The sequence below is a fragment of the Phycodurus eques genome, chromosome 4 (assembly GCF_024500275.1).
Source record: "Phycodurus eques isolate BA_2022a chromosome 4, UOR_Pequ_1.1, whole genome shotgun sequence".
NCBI classification, from domain to species: domain Eukaryota; kingdom Metazoa; phylum Chordata; class Actinopteri; order Syngnathiformes; family Syngnathidae; genus Phycodurus; species Phycodurus eques.
This window is the reverse complement of record NC_084528.1, coordinates 19734182-19753367: the sequence shown is the minus strand read 5'-3', so window position 1 is coordinate 19753367 and position 19186 is coordinate 19734182. Positions and strand designations below refer to the sequence as shown.

At 41.7% G+C, this 19186-nt stretch overlaps 3 protein-coding genes across 6 annotated transcripts in view; 2 read left to right on the top strand and 1 right to left on the bottom strand.

The window, feature by feature from the left end:
* The first annotated feature begins 600 nt into the window (after positions 1-600).
* Positions 601-3911, top strand: isoc2 (isochorismatase domain containing 2). Its single transcript, XM_061674485.1, has 7 exons — positions 601-689; positions 841-909; positions 1085-1209; positions 1284-1496; positions 1570-1640; positions 1709-1826; positions 3736-3911. Coding segments are annotated over exons 2-7 (594 nt in total). The 5' UTR covers positions 601-689; positions 841-908; the 3' UTR covers positions 3802-3911.
* A 2290-nt stretch (positions 3912-6201) lies between these two features.
* Positions 6202-16431, top strand: foxj2 (forkhead box J2). Of its 2 annotated transcripts, none has more exons than XM_061674478.1 (10): positions 6202-6315; positions 6581-6907; positions 8460-8534; positions 8649-8741; positions 8894-9019; positions 9719-10049; positions 11305-11466; positions 12202-12300; positions 12379-12714; positions 15872-16431. In XM_061674478.1, the coding sequence occupies exons 2-10, from the start codon at positions 6590-6592 to the stop codon at positions 15982-15984; spliced, it is 1653 nt and encodes a 550-aa protein (XP_061530462.1). In that variant the 5' UTR covers positions 6202-6315; positions 6581-6589; the 3' UTR covers positions 15985-16431. The 2 variants fall into 2 exon arrangements, with proteins under 2 accessions (XP_061530462.1, XP_061530461.1); XM_061674477.1 differs by having other exon boundaries at positions 12199-12300.
* The window catches only part of epn1a (epsin 1a), a 27820-nt gene continuing 24794 nt past the window's right edge, over positions 16161-19186 (bottom strand). For all 3 annotated transcript variants that reach the window (XM_061674474.1, XM_061674476.1, XM_061674475.1), the window contains one exon: positions 16161-17906. In XM_061674474.1, the coding sequence (XP_061530458.1) occupies positions 17446-17906 (461 nt within the window). In that variant the 3' untranslated portion in view covers positions 16161-17445. The remainder of the gene's footprint in view (positions 17907-19186) is intronic.

Sequence of the window (19186 nt, the reverse complement as noted above, 5' to 3'; positions counted from 1 at the left end):
AACTGAACTGCTCTTCATCTGACAGCTGGACAGTGGATTTGACGATTGAACGCAATGTTCTACATATACTTGTGACATTATTCTTAACTCCTTTTGTCGAAGGTGTAGGAACTACAGGTAACCTTATTAATCAATTGTATGCATTCATGTCAAGATATTCTTTAATAGAGGTAATATATCTATATAAATATTAGCATTAGCTACTTAACTAACGAAAACGACACATGAACAACCTACACGCTCATTGGTCAGGTACCCAAAATGCAACAACCCGATTGGGCGTCACTGAAGACATTGGCCTGTGACGTGATATACGCGGAACAAGTTTGTCCCCTGCGGCTTTAATAATTGTTGTGATACGCGAAATTAGCAGGGGTGTATTAATACACTTTCTTACTTTTTTTCTTCTCTTCATTTGTCGTCGAGTCTTCAGGAGGTGAGTGTAACTCCTCTTTTTGCGCGTCTGTAGGTGATTCGGCGTTCTCAGACATCTTATGCGACAACTGGCCTTTGGAGTTTCGGCTCCCTCCCCCCGGACCTCAACGAGGCGATTCGTCTACCGCCTGCGACTGCAATTGGCTTACAGCAACGTCGATCATTACGACACCTAATTCTATTGGTCGTATACAGTATATCGTCGACAAGAGAGTCTCTCTTCAGTCTGCACTTGCGCCTTCGATCTTGCGAAGGTCTGTTATTGTTACTCATGGCGGTTTGTTTGTTTTTAAAAATCAGATATGAGGCCCCCTTCGTGTTAATTATACTTTTTTTAAAATAAATATTTGGATGATTGTTTCCCTTATGTGCATGTAAACTTAGTAAATTGTCTTTTTTACGCAGGTGGTGGTGTCACATGAGGACAGTTTAATAGTGGAACTTTAAACAGTGGTTTACAGACAATCAACAACAGTAAGTAACCTTGGGTTTGCAGAGACAGCCTTACTACTTTTGTAGCCTTGGTGATATCATTTCCACCCCAAACTGTACTACATGCATGAATCAGAGAGCATGTCACTGAGCCAAAGTAATCACTGTCTAAACATTCTACCAACTAACATGCATGCACATCCTGTAATGTCGACAGTGGCAGGCATCGGCAGGCTCTCCACCAAGGAAGCGGTGCTCCTCCTGTGCGACATGCAGGAGAAGTTTCGACCCAACATCTTCCAGTTCACCAACATTGTCAGCAATGCAGCCAGATTGCTCCAGGTTGTCACGACCACCTCGGAGCTCAAAACCATCCTACTTTCTCCTTAACCTTATCTCACCCTTGGTTCTGTTAGGCCGGTCGTGTTCTGGGGATCCCTGCCATCCTGACGGAGCAGTACCCTAAAGGTTTGGGCCCCACAGTGCCAGAGCTTGGAGCGGAGGGCCTAACGGCTTATGCTAAAACGTCATTCACCATGATGACAGAGGAGGTGGAGAAGCAAATGCAGGCTCTGGGAAACCCCAAGCAGGCTATCCTGTGTGGCATAGAGGCGCACGCTTGTATTGCGGTAACACCATTGGCAACTTGTTCAGTAAATGACTGACAAGCTCTCCTTTGACTCACCTTTGCTCTATTAACAGTGTACGACATTTGACCTGCTGGAAAAGGGAATAGAGGTCCACATCGTGTCCGACGCCGTCTCGTCGCGGAGGTAGCCGCTCTCATGAGGCTGTCCTCCATGTTCCCCCAACTAAATGCGCGCGTTTTCTTTCCCCACAGCCAGACGGACCGCTTGTTCGCTCTGTCCCGCCTGAAGCAGAGCGGTGCCTTCCTCACCACCACCGAGGCCGTCCTGCTGCAGCTGGTCCAAGGCGCAAAACATCCCAACTTCAAGGAGGTGCTTATTTTTCACGTTACTAACCACATTAGGTAAAAAGCAAAATCAACACAAGAGGCGGATGAAAAAGTGACATCTGTCTGTCTGTCTGGCGATTACTCTATCGATCTATTACTGTATATACAGCGGCTGAAATAAGTATTTAACACGTCACCATTTTTCTCACTAAATATAATTCCAAAGGTGCTATTGACCTGAAAATTTTGCCAGATGTTGGGAACAACCTAATCCATCCATCCATCCATCATCTTCGCCGCTTATCCTCACAAGGGTTGCGGGTGTGCTGGAGCCTATCCCAGCTATTTTCGGGCAGGAGGCATGGTACACCCTGAACTGGTTGCCAGCCAATCGCAGGGCACATACAAACAAGCAACCATTCACGCGCACATTCACACTTGCATGTTTTTGGGATATAGGAGGAAACCGGAGTGCCCGGAGAAAACCCACCCAGGCACGGGGAGAACATGCAAACTCCACACGCTCTAACCAGTCGTCCACCACGCCGCCCCAAGTAATCCATACATACAAAAAAGTAGAACAAATAAGCTCAGAAAATTGTGTGTAAAAATGTGAAACGACACAGGGAAAAAGTATTGAGCACATGAAGAAAGGGAGGTGCAAAAAGGCATGGAAAGCCAAGACAACTCCTAAAATGTATCAATAATCAAACAGCAATCCAGTCCCTTGTCAGTGCAAATGAATATCGATTGGTTCAGTCATAATTGATGGCCTACAAAAAGGCCTCATTGCCAAGGTGTGAGTCAAGCCACATCTCATGATGGGTAAGAGCTAAGAGCTGTCTCAAGACCATCGCAAACTAATTGTTGCAAAACTTAACAATGGCATTGGTTGTAGGTTTATATCTAAGCTTCTGAATGTTCCAGTGAGCACGGTTGGGGCCATAATACGTCAATCATACTCAACTTCAGAATAATTATTTGAAAAAAATACTTAGTTTTTTTATCATATGGGTAGAAGCAAAATCATGCATTGTAAAAATGCATTATAAATAGAAGGGTTTTCCAGAATTTTTAGGTCAATTTTGGGGGATGTGGATTATACATGAGAAATTACGGTACTTGGGTTGTTCCCAACATCTGGTGAAATTTTCAGGTCAATAGCGCCTTTAGAAATATATTTAATGAGAAAAATGGTGATGTGTTAAATACTTATTTCAGCTGCTGTACTGTGTCTGTCTGTCTGTTTGCCTAGTTACATGTCTGTCTTTCTCGGCGCCCATTGTACATGTCTATCTATCCATCTGTCCATCCAGCCATCGAAGTGAACATACTTCGAAATTGTCATGGCTCAAACAGCTGTTGTGAATTTTGCCTTGTTACAGAAATCAGTACTGCGCTTTTTGCATATTCCTGCAAACTAACCAACCAACATAACATAAAAATTACCAAACATAACAAAAATCCATCCATTTTCTATACCGCTTCTCCTCACTAGGGTCGCGGTCTGCTGGAGCCTATTCCAGCTATCTTCGGGCGGGAGACGGGGTACACCCTGAACCGGTCGCCAGCCAATCGCAGGGCACATAGAAACAAACAACCATTCGTACTCACAGTCACACCTACGGGCAATTTAGAGTCTCCAATCAATCTACCCCGCATGTTTTTGGAATGTGGGAGGAAACCGGAGTGCCCGGAGAAAACCCACCCAGGCACGGGGAGAACATGCAAACTAAACACAGGCGGGTCCGGGATTTGAACCCCGGTCCCCAGAACTGTGAGGCCGATGTGCTAACCAATTGTCCACCGTGCCGTAGTGCAGGAAACCTAACTTTAGTATTGCATCTCATTTGATTGTGCCAGTGTACCCAATGTTGTGGCCCTTTATTCTACACGAGGCTGCTTGCCATTGTTATTATTCAAATAATTAACAATATTCTGTTGACCACCAGATTCAGCAGCTGATGATGCAGCCGTCCCCTGACACCGGCCTCCTTGCCTACTTCAGTGCGCTCTAAAAAGAAGAAGAACAGCAAGAAGGCACAGTCATACTTGCAAACTACACGGTATTCCAAAGCCATCAACATACTAAGTGCTTCAATAAAAGGATGCTGTATTATTCATTGTATATGTGTGTTTGTCTGAGTGCTTGAAAACAGCAGTAATATGGAAAGCCATTTGAAAATTTCATCCATATCCTTGATATGGAGTGCGTTCCTTCATCCTCACTAGTACGATATATCACTGCACTTGTATAATAACTGTCTTACGATTAACATTTTTTCCCACTATTTTATGACATTTCTGCATACTAGTAGGACAGCTACATGTTATTAGTGAGGTAAAAATGTGCACTAGTTGACATCTGCGCACTACTAGTGAAATGCTAAATATTAGCTAGTAGAATCTTATCAGAATCATCTTTATTTGCCAAGTATGTCTAAAAAAAAAACAAGGAATTTGTCTCCGGTAGTTGGAGCCGCTCTAGTACAACAACAGACAGTCAATTGACAGACACTTTTGAGACATAAAGACATTGACAAAAAAAAACAGTCACATAGCAATAAAGGGTTGCTAGTTATCTGGCAATGCCGGTAAATGTTTTTGTTTTTGTTGACAATTGTGCAAAAAGATGCAGAGTCCTCTATCACTTAGAGCAGTTCGAATGACTAATATTGCAATAGTCCGGTGCAATGACCATTGTGCAAAGGGCGCCGAGACTTCAAGGAGTGTATACAGTTTACAGTGACGAGTAGTGCGATAATCTGGGACAATGTTGATTGTGCAAATGTTGCAGATACTCCTCAATCAGTGTGCAAATGGAGCAGGTGCTACTCTGGCATGAGTGGCAGGTATTGGTCAACAACAGATATGCAAATAGTGCAGCGTGGCGAGACTACTACAGTGAGTGCACGAGTAATGTATAATTGGCCCCGCAGAAATGTGACTTAATACATTATAATGTCACTATTAGCACAGTTGTCAACTAGTGCACATTTTGCCTCACTAGTAACTTGTAGTTGTCATTGTACTATGCCAAAGTTGTCCTACTAGTGAGGACAAAGTATACTAGTACATGGCATATTGAATAAATGCTCCATCACGCCATGATATCCAACTTAAGGTCCACGTCCTAGTACACTCTTTGTTCTCTCGAGTCAGACAATTTCATGTACGAGGTGGACAAATGTGTCTCACTGTTAATGTTTTTTTTCCACTACTGTAATGATGTTTCTGCAAACTAGTCGGAAAACATGGAGATTCTAACAGGACACCTACATGTTACTAGTGAGGCAAAACTGCACTGGTTGACATCTGTGGGCTGCTAGCGCTGTAAAATTCCACTCAATGTGTAGCATTAAAATGGTATTACTAGTAGCCTGCAGATGTCAACTAGTGCAGTTTCACCTTACTAATAAGATGTCTTACTAGTCTGCTGAAATTTCACATAGTTGTGGACAAAAAAACATTACAAGCAAGACACTGTCGTTCTACTAGTGCTCAAATGGCTTTCCATATGTTAGTTTGAGCATTTATTTGGTATTCTACTAGTGCTCCGAATTGTCTTACTAGTGAGGACAAAGAGCATACTAGTATATGGACCTTAAACTGGATATTAAGGATATGGAATACATTTTCAAATATTATTATATATGATATTGAATTAATGCTTAGATGGCTTCATGGCAACCTGAATTGTTTTATTAGTGAGGACAAAGTGTACTAGTACATGGACCTTAAACTGGATATCAAGGATATTAGATTTATATTAATTTCCATTGTTTAACCAGGTAAGGCAATCGAGAACAGTTTCTCATTTAAGAATGGCGACCTGGAGGACATTTAGGGTTCAGTGTCCCAAGAACATTTCGACAGTCTGAGCCGGGATTTGAACCGCCAACCCTTCAGTCGGTGGACGACCTGCTCTATCAATTGAACCACAGCTTTCATATTTTGAGCATATATTCAGTATAAATGATGATTTTCAGTTTAGTAGGCCAAAAGCGGCACAAAAAGTGGGGGAAAAAAGTTACTAGTAAGACGTAGTTGTACTACTAGTGCGCTGAATTGTCTTACTTGTGAGTGCAAAGAGCATAGTAATACAAGGAACTTTGGTTGGATATCAGTGTTATCGAATTAATGCTTTCCCTACATGTACACTAGATAGGCAAAAGTGTGCACTAGTTGAATGTGTACTTGTAGTACTACTAATGCCATTATAAGACATCAAAGAAATGGACTACGTCAATGCTTAAAGTGCAGCAGTCAGACTTGTCATGTGCCCTCCTGTTTGCTGGAGGGAGAGGTCGGCCTTGCACAAGCCTCACAAGCTCGCAGAGGAGGCGTCCAAAAGCGATGATGTCATCCTGGAGGGAGGAGCGGCTGACGTCATTCATGCACAGGCAGAAAAAGGGAGGGGAAGAAAAAAAGGAAGCTTTCCCGATAGGTCTCGTTGTGTACAAAGTTCCACAAAACTTTTTCCCGACTCGAGCCCTGGAGGGAATTGCAATGCTGAGGGGGCAGATCTGAAGGTGAGGTGGTGGGAGAGGGTGGGGTTAGTGCTTTTGAAATTGGGCAGCACCGGTGACAGCATCAAATAGTAATACTTTTTTAAGGCCTTGGCCCTCGTGTGGCAACCAAAAAGCAAGGACCTCTTATCTCTGTGGAGCAGTAGTTTGTGAAAAGAAGTGTGTATTAAGTGTAATGTAATTGGATCATTTCTGGTGAAGTAAAAGTATGTAGTTGCAAGTCAAGAGTCCACTGTGCATTGAACTAACACCAGTGATTCCTCCTCAGACTCCCAACATGTCCTCCAACCTGGACTCCAGTCTCACCAGCATCGACTGGCTGCCCCAACTGGGAGTCAGCAGCCTGCGCTCAAGTAGAGACAGAGGAGCAGAGAGGGAGAAGAGGAGGGACCGAGGAGGGGAGAGGGGGGACTTGTTGGGTTCGGCGCAGGACCCGTCCCTGGCGAACACCAAAGGCAAGCCCCCGCACAGCTATGCCACCCTCATCGCCATGGCCATCACAGCCGCGCCGGAGAGGAAGTTGAGCCTGAATGACATCTACACCTGGATCAGTGACTCCTTTCCTTACTACAGTCGCACAGGCCGCGGATGGAAGGTACCCGACCTCCAATTCTCATTTAGTTTTATTTTTGATCCCACTTTACAGTAAGGCTCCCTTATAGAATATAATAAATTAGGGATGGGTGAGTACCACTCCTAAATATCAGTATCGGACTGATACCACCCTTATTTGATGGTATGTGGTACTCGTGAAGGCTGCCGATACTTCCTACGATACCTAAAAGAATCAGACATTGAATTAGTCCTCCTCACCAGTAGTTGGCGCTATACTGCGGCGGTTTGACACAGCGGTGAATCATCCTGTGCTTCAGAAAGAAAGGTCTTTGTTCAAAATTGTCATTATGTTGATAACATTGAAGGTGTCAAGAGTACTAGTTGTTTCGGTAATTGTATCAGTGAGTACTCAAGAGTGAGGTAGTCATACTGCTATTGGTCTGAAAATAAATAAATAAATGTATTATGCTGTATATATGTTATTGTATATTTTTACTTTTTATCATGATGTTTAATTTTTTATTCTCTTATTATACTGTCGTTAGTTGACACTGATTGGCTGCGAGAAATCACATGATTCTACCGCTTTCCATTTTGACCAAATATGGTTCCTTGCCCTGTATTGTCACTGTCCATTAAAAAGCATGTAATCTATAAAAGAACAAGCCCACAATGTTTGATGATCAATTTTTCTTAATTGGGCATGGTATTATGCCATCAATAAATGGTGATCATATTTTACATTTTAAAATAAGGCTCCCTTTTGCAAATTATAAACAGTAATAACACATTAATAAACCACAAGATCTGCTATTTAACAGAATAATTGCAGGTTGAGCTCACACTAGATGGATTTCTTTTGTCTTTTAAACTGTACAGTTTAAAATGATGCCCTACAGACTGCCTGGCAACCAGTCCAGTGTATACCCCTCGGATAGGCTCCAGCTCACCCGTGACCAAAATGAGGAAAAAACACTGTGTAAAATGGATGGATGGATGTTTAAAATGACAATTCACTAAATTGTATAAATTACTTATTTGCAGAATTTCTAACTTCATTTACCAGATGATAGAAAAGTAACTCCCTATTTTTAAGTGCTTGTAATTTATTTCTGAACTATAATTCTTCCAAGAACTGAACATGAGAAGAAAGTGTATTGCATGGAGTTTTATTTAAAATTCAATATGGGCCCCAGCATTAGCCACCAGTTTCTCAAGCCGCCTGGGAACCGCATTAACTGATTTCACAAGGAACTCTTGTGGGATGGAAGACATAACTTCTCGTATTAGCCCTTCAAGTTCTTCCAAAGTCGTTGGTTTGGTAGAATAGACTTGCTCCTTTAATTATGGAACATACACCAAAAAAAAAAGAGAAAAATATTACAACATCTGAATAAAATTTTAAAATAGGGAGTTACTTTTCAATCACGCTGTATATACACAGAATAAGGAGCTCCTTATGGATTTTTTTTCCCCTTTAATTGATTTTAATAATATTTGCTTAGATTGCTCGCTCTCTCAGACACACATACACAGAGTGCATTATTGTCTCTTGGTTGAGTTGCATGCTGACATAATGTTCTTCTTAACAGAACTCCATTCGGCACAATCTGTCCCTTAATAAATGCTTCAGGAAAGTTCCTCGTCCGTACAACGACCCTGGCAAGGTGAATAGTTGAAAACCTCACGATGGGATCTTACATAAGTAACACAAGATTGCCCCCAAAGTGTTCTTAAATGTTCTTTGGAGTCTACAAAATGTCACATTCTGGCTTTTCCAGGGATCCTACTGGACAATGGATGGCCCTACGGTGTTAAATCAAGGCAGGGCGCCCAAACGCCCCCATCCAGAGGAGGAACAGGAAAGGCGTGATGTGTGTTAATCTTCCAAAATGAGTCTAAACTAATGTGGTCAAGTACAGATGTATACTTTAATAATTGCTCTCTAATTCTGTTTTATTTTATGTTGGTTAGTCTATTGTCACGAATGCTAATTCTACAAACTATTTTTTATTGTATTTTGTAGGTTCCACAAATACTAGCAAGAGGCCACTCTCCTCATCCAGCTTCCCACAAAGAAGGGGGTGTACCTATTGAAAAGTCCCTGCAGCAGCCCCCCCGACCTGCCTCCCTCTCTCCTCCCCCATGCAAGGTAAAAAAAAAAAAACATCCTGACCCTTCATTTGGTAGATGGGCCTTCAGTGGGGACTTACTGTACCTGACGTAAGCCACCTTAACACCACCACTATTACATCGTAATTATAGAAACTATTAGCACTCTACAAAAACTCAATATAACAGCACCCAACTGTGCCATGTACATCATATGGAGCAGTTGAGAATCAATATTCATCTCATAACATGACAAAAACAAAACATTGAAAAAAATACATCATACTGATCAGTGATGCTGATTATTAAATGTATTAATGTGTGCAGATTGCAACAGAAGTGTTTTGATAGTCGAACAGTTTTGCTCTGACCAACCAATTAGGACAGAAAAATGCCCTTGGTGGGCCAGTTAGGTGGCCCTGTGAGGAAGAAATTGAAATCTGATTGGTTAAACAAACAGTCCCATTGCGAATATAGCGTGAGGTCACATCGGCCAGCACTACTGATTTTTGAAGGCCTTGGGCAGATTTGATTGACATGGTAAAACATGGAGACTGAAATCTGATTGGACAAAAAAAATAATAATCTAACATGTACTGAAGAGAAATGCTACAAAATGAATAGAATAGACTGTTGGAAATAAACTAATCCAATTTAATGGAAAAAAATATGAGAATTTAGGTTGGAAATGTTTTTTAGTCCTTTATTTGTACTACTACTACCTGTTGTGTCTTTGCAGCAACCATACACACCAGCTCCCGCTCCCCCCAGACCTAATCCCACTCCCCCTATCCCCCTTCTCTCTGCTGCCAGTGCCTGTCCAACATTCCGTGCCCACTCAGGACCGGAATGTGCTCCGTCTTCCTCTTCTTCCTCTCATCCCAGCTCCTCGGCTCTCGCTTTTTCTTCCCCTTTTCCTTTACCCGTGACCACCCCTTCCTCAGCGGGGTCAGGACACCCCACGGCAGACCCCCCGCTGCGATTCACCTTCGACGAGATGAATTTACCCGACTTGTACGCGTCCTTTAAGTCTCTCTTCAAGAGTATGAGGGGGAGAGGAGGCTCACAAAGTAAGTAGTGACACGCAGCTACGACAACTACAGTGAAACCCTTATATCGCAGGGGATACATTCCAGACCCACTGTCAATATAGGTGAAATCTGCAATATAGAGAGTCAAGGGAAGCCAAATAAATATATATATTTTTACCCCTTAACATGCTTTAAACATTTTTAAACTTATTAAAACACCCTTTTTACAGTATTCCTTAGTGCTTATTCTCACTCGCTTGTACACTTCTCTAAATAAGCTCCAAAGTGTGTTTGCTTCAAGGTGTTTTAATTGTCACTCTCAGTTGACGTTAACTGTAAAACTGACACATAAAACACTATTTTGTATATTTAAACACCAAAATGTTTAACCAAACCATATTACTGTATATTAAAAGTCCACTAGCTTAATGCTCAATGTGAAATGCACTAGACGGGCTAATGGAAATCAGCTAATAATAAACCTTCAAACAACTGCTACTTACTGTGTATATGGAGCGGCAGTGCATACAAACAGAGCATACAACAATAGAGAATTAAATGTATAATTGGAAACCAAAATGTTCAACCAACCCATATCATTTCGACTAACAAATGTCCATGAGCTTAATGCTAACATATTGCCAGACACCACAGACAGGCTAACATAAATTAGCATATACGGTTATTACAAACCTTCACACAACTGTTACGATAACACACTCAAAACAGCAAGACACACAAACAGCACAAAGAATAATACACACAACGACGTGGGAATAACGACTACAGTACTGCAAGTGTTGAGGTCACGTACGTTGCTGCCTCCCCTTTCTCTTCTCATACGCTGCAACTCTTCCAGTAGACCTCAGTGCTGCCCAGCACGTCGCGGCACAATGTGGTACTACACCGAAGGCACGGAACTCTAAATTCGGACTTGCTTGTGTACTGTAAAAACCTGTTTAAAAAATATAAATAAATCTAAAAAAAATCTGCGATATAGCAGGTGCGCGAATGATGAAATGTGATTTCGCGGGATTCACTGCACTGCATTAGTGCACAGATTTTTGGGTGGCACCAATATGCAGCACTTGTTATTGCAGATAAGGAAGAGTGCTTTGTCACTCTCTTTTATTTGTATAGTGAACACATTCAAGTGTGTGTGTGTGTGTGCCACCTCACAGTATGACACACTGATCCACAAATAGAACTCCCACTCAAGTTTCCAAATATGGTTCCTTGTCCAATAAAGGGACTGATCTGACTGACATATTTTTACTTTTTTTTTTTTTAACAGCGGATTCTGCCCCTGTGCCGATGCCGAGCAATGACATCACCCCGCTTCACACCCCGGTTCTCCTGCCCATGTCTCCTCACCATGCAGCACCCCCACCCCCAACAGTCGCACCACTTGCACCACCTGCGCCCCCAAGCGACTCAGTGCGGGTTACACAACACAGTGAGTCCCCACATATATTCTCAAGTCACATAAAATGGATGTTTTTCATTTGACTGTTTTATATTCATGGCCTAAAAGTGGTTTTCATACACAAATTCACGGTAATTTTCACTTTACTACTGCTTCAGCGTACACAGGTTTGTGGTAGACAAAAGTGCATACTGACTTATGTACATACAAATTCAGGTCATGTCGCTGCTGTAGGAGAAGAACGGCCGTAAACCGAGGACCCACCGTTTGGCAATTGTTATCATTTAATTAGATTGAATGAAAACATTTTGAGCGCTCAAAAACAGTTGTAGTGGTATTAGTTACATTAATTAGTAGAGTGCGCACCTCCACCAAGGCCAATCAAATTCCAATTGGAATCGGCACTTAGTGTATTTAGAATGTCGGAGAAAGCTGGAGTACCTACACCGAGATTTTAACCCCGAACCTCAAAACTGTGAGGCATACAAAGCCGTGAAAAAGTATTAGCTTGATTTTCTTGGGACGCTGTTTAGGTGATATGTTGATTGAACAGATCTGGAGGTAATCAGGCTTGGGTGTGATCTGTGAAAATTGACCAAAAATTGTGATTAGCCACAATGAATTCATGATTTAACAAGGGGGGGCGGGTAATTACTTTTTTGTCAAAAGTTTTTTTGGGTAATCCTGAAAACAGTGAAAAAACGTAACTTCCTTGGTGGAGTTAAATATGCTTAAACAAATTTTTCTTGTGTTTCCCTGAAGCAGTGCCAGCAGACTGGTTCACAAGCACAGACTCGCTGAAGGAGAGCTTCCGCATCGCCAGCAACATTGACTGGGCCAACATTGACCTCTCTGGTCACCCAGGTTTGACCCCGCTAAAGGACCAATCCACTCAAAAAGCAAAATAACAAAGTCAACACTCTCCTTACATTATGTCGTCAGACCTGCTGGAGAGCATGCGCCAAGCCGAGCTTTGTGACTGGGCCCTGGACCCGGCGCTCTTCACTTCCCTGTGTGACTCCCTCAACCGCTTCTTTGCTCAGAAAGGCATGCTGACCTCGGGGAGTCCCTCTCCGCTGGCCCTAGCCGGGCATCACCCCTCGCAGGCGCCACCTTTCTCCTTCAACCCGCTCCATCTCGTCGCCCATCCCTCGTCCTTCCACTACGGCCCCGCCAACGGTGTGCTGCCACCACGCAGGCCTCTTCATGCGCAGAGTCACAACCTTCATCGGACCCCCCACACACAACCTGCCAATACAGCTGGTAATGCATCTTCTGGTAAGTTACATACAAGAACAACAACAGTGCAGTGGTACCTTGAGGTTCAAATACGTCACAGCTTGGATATAGCGAAAAAAAATGGAGCAATTAAGGTACTGGAATGCCTTAGCATGTGAGCAAGGAGAGCCGCAGTCGCCAATGTACTTTGGGCTGTTTATTGAACGGGGACAGTCTAACACACAAACTCAAAATGAAAACACTGGAAAGGAGCTACTGTAGACCACAGCTCACGCCCAGACAGTCGCAGACACCCAGACACACTGAACTATCACGGGACAAGCCAATGCCAGGTCCTGATGTCACTCACTAGGCCACACCCCTTAAAGGCACACATCCTGTACACAGAATCTACAGTATGTACAGTTATTGCACTTTATAAAACTAGTTTATTTCTTTAAATTTTCTTGGATTGGGTTTAAAAAAAATTCTTTAAATATTTTTTTTTTTTTTTTTTTTTGGGGGGGGGGGGACTGAAACTGGCATTTCAATTAATTGCAGTGAGAAAAATATACAATTGATTTATGAATGAATTAAACTTGTAAGGCAAGGTACCACTGTACTGTGCACTACTCTCTCCTGCATGCTTTTTTTAAATTGCAATTTCTTACCCAACAACAATGCAATAACTGTACAGACCACACTTTTGCATGTTCTCCCCGTGCTTGTGTGGGTTTTCTCCAGATACTCGATCAGCTTCCTCGCACATTCAAAATACATGCATGTTAGATTCATTGACTTGTCCATGTGTGAATATAAGTGTGAGTGCTTGTTTGTGTATTTGTGCTCTGCAATTGGCTGACGACCAGTCCAGGTTGTACACCTAAGTCAGTGGGGATAGGCTCCAGCATGCTTTAAGTGTGGTACTCGTTGCACTTGTGGTACGCGCCTCCCACTCGTGTTTCACAAAATCACAGAATGTTCAAATGGTGCATAATGTTACAGTGACAAACTTTTTTTTTTTTGTTAGGACAGATCAATTGTATTTAACCTTTATGTACAATGCATTTACATTTAATCTTTTAGAACTGTTTATTTTCAAACATTTAAAGTGGGTACAGAAAGTATTCAGACCCCTTAAAATGTTCACTCTTTGTTATATTGCAGCCATTTGTTAAAATCATTTAAGTTAATTTTTTTCCTCAATGTACACACAGCACCCAATGTTGAAAAAAAAAACGTAATTGTTTACATTTTTGCAGATTTATTAAAAAATAAAAAGTGAAATATCACACAGCCATAAGTATTCAGACCCTTTGCTGTGACACTCATATATTTAACTCTGGTGCTGTCCATTTCTTCTCATCATCCTTGAGATGGTTCTACACCTTCATTGGAGTCCAGCTGTGTTTGATTATACTGATTGGATTTGATTAGGAAAGCCACACACGTGTTAATAATAAGACCTTACACCTCACAGTGCAGGTCAGAGCAAATGGGAATCATGAGGTCAAAGGAACTGCCTGAAGAGCCCAGAGACATAATTGTGGCAAGGCACAGCTCTGGCCAAGGTTAAAAAAAAAATTCTGCTGCACTTTAGGTTCCTAAGAGCACAGTGGCCTCCATAATCCTTAAATGGAAGACGTTTGAGATGACCAGAACCCTTCCTAGAGCTGGCCGTCCGGCCAAACTGAGTAATCGGAGGAGAAGAGCCTTGGTGAGAGAGGTAAAGAAGAATCCAAAGATCACTGTAGCTGAGCTCCAGAGATGCAGTCTGGAGATGGGAGAAAGTTCTAGAAAGTCAAACATCACTGCAGCCCTCGACCAGTCGGGGTTTTATGGCAGAGTGGCCCGACGGAAGCCTCTCCTCAGTTTCAAGACAATGAAAGCCTGCATGGAGTTTGCTAAAAAACACCTGAAGGACTCCAAGATGGTGAGAAATGAGATTCTCTGCTCTGATGAGACCAACATAGAAGATTTTGGCCTTAATTCTAAGCGGTATGTGTGGAGAAAACCAGGCGCTGCTCATCACCTGTCCAATACAGTCCCAACAGTGAAGCATGGTGGTGTCAGCATCTTGCTGTGGGGGTGTTTTTTCAGCTGCAGGGACAGGACGATTGGTTGCAATCGTAGGAAAGATGAATGCGGCCAAGTACAGCGATATCCTGGACGAAAACCTTCTCCAGCGTGCTCAGAACCTCAGACTGGGTCAAAGGTTCACCTTCCCACAAGACAATGACCCTAAGCACACAGCTAAAATAATGAAGGAGTGGTTTCAGAACAACTCCGTGACTGTTCTTGAATGGCCCAGCCAGTATCATTCCTAAAAAGACTCATGGCTGTATTAGCTCAAAAGGGTGCTTCTACTAAATACTGAGCAAAGGGTCTGAATACTTATGGCTGATTTTAGCAAATGGCTGTAATATAACAAAGAGTGAAAAATTTAAGGGGCTCTGAATACTTCCCATATCCACTGTATATGTGCAAATTTTAACATCTATGTGCAGTACGTTTTAATATAATCATTAGTTTTTATCTTCGTATATCAAAGCACAATGTTCACGTTCAAAATGTACATGATGTTAGTGGCTTACAATAATTTTAATATAGAAAAAAAAAACAACATCTTGTTTTTACTGAACATTTGGGCCTAAAACGCTACTGTATTTGAATGTTGGTTATTATGGAGGTACTTGGAGAGCCAAGTAGTTTATTAAGTGGTACTGTAAAAAGTTAAACAACTACGATATAAAATGTATGGATGGATCATTTAATTTTATTTATAAACTGGATGAAAAACAAATCTTCGGACAGAAATATTTAAAGTAAAAATATCTGATTGGATATATTGGTAATACAATTTTAAGGGAGGTTGTAATTATCATTACAACCATTTTTCTTCAACATGAAACACATTTGTTTTTATGTCTTGTAAAATATAAATGTTCTAAAATGGGGTTAATTTATTATTTTTTAAATTTCACTGTATTTTGACAATTGCCTTATACAGTAGAGGAGGAGCACTTGTTGCTAGGGAGATCATCATTTGTGCCCCAATGTGGTGGAGGAAAAAAACAAAATAAAAATACTAATAATAAAAACAAACAAACCCATCAGTCACGCTTAGAAGGCCGATACCTCACATATTGTAATACACCATTAAAATCTGATGGGTTAGGAGAGCTAATCTGATGGTGAACATGTTTGCGTGCCTAAGGTGCTGTGCAGCCACACGCTACGCCACCACGACCGCGTCCTCCTTTCAAGAGTCTCCACAGCAATAGCGAGGAGATCCAGGATGACTTTGACTGGGATTCTCTACTGGTCTGAATAACATGACATCGGCAACCAGAAGAGAAGTGAACTGTTGAACCAACCAATTTTTCCTCGCCGTTTTCTTATGAATCGTCTTTGAAATTGTCATGTCAATTCATATGCATGACTAACTGCTTCTTGCTGCATGTATTCTGCAAATAATCACTGGTGTGTATTTTTGTGTTGGATTTAAAAAGCAATTTGATCAAGGAAAATAAAATATACATTTATTCTTGTCACATTATTGTACTCTGCAGCAGTAAAAATTGCAAATAGGATAAAGACAAAGTACAGCACAAGCATGAAACCAGCCAAAACCCCACATCCTGTTTGCTTTTTGTTTTTAAACATCTTTTTCATTTTGTCAAATGTGAATGTTCACAGGCAACAGCACACGATCCAAGTATAAGATTTTTTTCTTCTTCTCGATATAAAATCTGTAAATTAAAAGAACAGCATGGAGCATGTTGTCAAGTCTGTGTTGTTTTTGTCATCTTGCGCCACTCATTCATTTTACCATCTATTCCCAACACCACAGCAGGGCAAACCACAAGGACAGCGCAGCTCTCGGGAGACGTACAAACGGGATTGAAATGTTGTGGATTATCAAACATGAAATCTGATTGGCAGCCAAAATATGAGACCCTTATTAATAATAATACCTCATTTGAAATTCCAACATTGCAGAGTAGTAATACAGGTTAGTCTTTAAAAACAAAATGCATGGATGCAATTTTTTTTCTGTGGAGTCACTGAAACAGGACAGAAAGAACAAGAAAATGGTGACATTGAAAACACATACACAGAAAGGCATTGGAAATATTTGAGACTTGCACAAATAAGCTTTTGTCATCTCTCATCACGTCATTTTCCATATCAGTCACAGATCAGTTCCAATTCAGCTTCCACAGCAATTAGAAAATAAGAAAAATAAGCATTTGATTTTATATATGGCATGATCACATTTAATTTTCCTTAATTGTTCCCAAAAAGTGGAAAAATACAATAAATTAGGCTTAAATTAATTGAAATGATTTGACCACATTGAATCTGAATAGTTTTTTTCTTCAGTCCATGTGGAGTTTGTTAAAAATCATTCTTCATGCACGCTTTTCCTCTCACAGGTTCAGAGTTAGTCGAGAGAGGCAAGGAAGAGGACGCAGAGTTTCTCCCTTTAGTTTGTTATTTGTCCTTGGTGACGGCCGCTTTTTCTCTTTCTGTGCGCAAATGTTAGACGTGAGCACGTCACACGGAGCATGAAGACGACAAAATAAATAGATCTCTATTTCCCAGTGAAACCCCCCCACCCCCCACACACAAAATAACCCCTTTTGAAATGAATGTGGTAAAATGAGTCCTCAGTGAAATGCTTTTGGACAAATGAAAATCTGATTTTCTTTTAAATATGTGGACATTGGTGTGTGTTGTATAAAAAGGGAGCAGCAGGTTATGACATAGGATGTTCAAAATGTGTCCTCAAAGAAGAAATGGATTGGTGCTGGCTCCCGTCGTTCCTGGGCCCCCCACCGCGCCCCCAGCACCCATCACTCCTCCCGCTCTGCTGGGCCCACCCAAAATCAGCTGAGGCGGCGCGACCCCTCCGGGACCTAGCATACCGGAAGCGGCCGGCGCCATTGGTGAGAGCCCGCTGTAGGTCATGGTCATGGGGCTGGCCTGCATCATGCCCAGGCCCATTCCCGGGTGGCCCACGCTCATCGGCCCCAGGCCCATACCGGGGGACGCCATGCCCAGCAGGGGGTTGGGAGGAACAGGACTGGTGCGAAGGCTGCTCAGGCCCAGCGACGATGGCTGAGGTGAAACGGAGGTCATGGACGGAGCCACGCCGAAAGGGTTGGAGGAGGCCGGGCTTGGAGAAACCCCGCGGCTGGAGATGGTACTGCCCGGGGTCACGGCCATGCCGGGTGCTGGGGAGGAGCCTGAGTGCAAAAATGGAAACACTGTGAAAACGTCTTGCACACAAGTAATCCTGAACCTTGACTTACAAGTGCCCCCCTCCGCCCAACTTGCAAGTTTTTTGTTTTATTTAAAGCTCTCGCTTGTTTGATTTTTTTGCTTTGTGTAGAAAGCCAAATTTTGAGTGACGACCGAGAGCTTTGGATACGCCACTGCTAAAAATAAAAGGAGCATGGAGGAGACGCTAAGGACTGAGGGGTTTTGCAAATTTCAAAAAAATCTTTCTATGATTTCATTATCCCCTTCTTCGCACTCACTTTCTTAAGACCCATACTTAGAATAAAGGAATGTGTGTGTGGGGGGAAGAGAAAATGCGAGCACAAAACACAACTGTACCTAAGGTATTGTCCTTCCACTGCGAGGAAACCAGCGTGAATACAGAGCTGCCAACCTATAGAATTTCACTTCCAGAACAACTGGAACAACTTCGTCCAAATTTGTTTGAATGTCCATATTTTAGAAAAGTTTTCCAAGAACATTACTGTGGGACAGTTATTGCAGTATATTATGTAATAGGAAAAAAAATATTCTGCATACTATTCAATTGCACAACATAATCATTCATCTGTAATCGTTAATAAATTATGTCGTCAATATTTGTTATATTAATGTTTTTATTGCATCAACCTTGTAATGGCGGACGCAGTTGCAGCCTGAATCAAAGTATATGAGATTTCGACATGCTATAGTCAAAAATAATGGATTTCTATGGATTAATTCTCCTTTACCAATTCTGTTTTCAACCTTGTTTTTTTTTTTTTATAAACGTCATAATAAATCAGATTAATCAGATCTCAAATGTCAAAACTCAGCACTCTATTTTGCAAACAAACAAATAACTTGCTGATATATTGAATTGGATAGTTTATGTATGGACAAAAGTTTAGATTTATAAGTTTGTGAATGTAGTTGTACAGATGTTTGTTATTTCCTATATCCACTATATATATATCCTATATCCACTATTGCTACTGATATCATGGAAATGTCCACATTATGGGACTAATAAAGGTTATCTTATCGTATATTACAAATATTTATGATTAATAGTAATATACTTTTAACCTGACGCCGTTCTCAGATGACATCTCCAGTGACGTATGAAGTCATTTCCAGTTCTGAGGCCATTTACATCCAGATGCGTATTAATTGGCTTGTTATTTTGTTGTTCAAAATGGTTTACTCTCTCCCATAATGCGGTTCCAGCCAGACCTACAGTATGTGACAAGTGTACTGTATCACC

What these genes read in the sequence shown, in the direction of transcription:
- isoc2 (XM_061674485.1), top strand. An exon ending in AGGCGCACGCTTGTATTGCG is followed by an intron (nt 1,497 to 1,569) that starts GTAACACCATTG and finishes CTCTATTAACAG; the next exon opens with TGTACGACATTTGACCTGCT. An exon ending in AACATCCCAACTTCAAGGAG is followed by an intron (nt 1,827 to 3,735) that starts GTGCTTATTTTT and finishes GTTGACCACCAG; the next exon opens with ATTCAGCAGCTGATGATGCA.
- foxj2 (XM_061674477.1), top strand. Translation starts at nt 6,590, where the DNA reads ATGTCCTCCAACCTGGACTCCAGTCTCACCAGCATCGACTGGCTGCCC. An exon ending in AGTGCGGGTTACACAACACA is followed by an intron (nt 11,467 to 12,198) that starts GTGAGTCCCCAC and finishes GTTTCCCTGAAG; the next exon opens with CAGTGCCAGCAGACTGGTTC. An exon ending in AGCTGGTAATGCATCTTCTG is followed by an intron (nt 12,715 to 15,871) that starts GTAAGTTACATA and finishes TGCGTGCCTAAG; the next exon opens with GTGCTGTGCAGCCACACGCT.